General features: G+C 64.2%; 1 protein-coding gene across 1 annotated transcript in view; it reads right to left on the reverse strand.

Annotated features, from left to right (window-relative positions):
• Window positions 1–134, reverse strand: part of LOC104516829 (mesoderm induction early response protein 2-like) — a gene marked incomplete at its 5' end in the record, with an annotated part of 1480 nt that extends 1346 nt beyond the window's left edge. The window contains one exon of the mRNA XM_010161282.1: window positions 1–134. Within this exon, the coding sequence (XP_010159584.1) occupies window positions 1–134 (134 nt within the window).
• Window positions 135–288: the final 154 nt, after the last annotated feature.

Here is a 288-nt window from a genome sequence, read left to right on the forward strand (position 1 = left end):
TGCTCTCCATCGCCAGCTGGTCTTGGCCGAAGTGGGTGCCCAGGCAGGTCCCGGCGGAGGGAATCGGTGGGGAGCTCTGGGAGCGGCTGGCGTTTTCCACTTCACCTCCATCCAAGTCATTGTCCGTGTAATCCCTGTGGGGAAAGACAGGGCACTGCCACTGCCTGCTGAGCAGGGAGAGGCAGGCAGGGAAGCGGCGACAGGTTAAAGCCCATCAGAGCCGCAGGACTGAGACCTCCCGGAACGAGAGCCCATCCCCTCCCCATCTGCAGAGCCCGGGATGAGGCG

The sequence above is a fragment of the Eurypyga helias genome, unplaced genomic scaffold (assembly GCF_000690775.1).
Source record: "Eurypyga helias isolate BGI_N326 unplaced genomic scaffold, ASM69077v1 scaffold32821, whole genome shotgun sequence".
NCBI lineage: Eukaryota > Metazoa > Chordata > Aves > Eurypygiformes > Eurypygidae > Eurypyga > Eurypyga helias.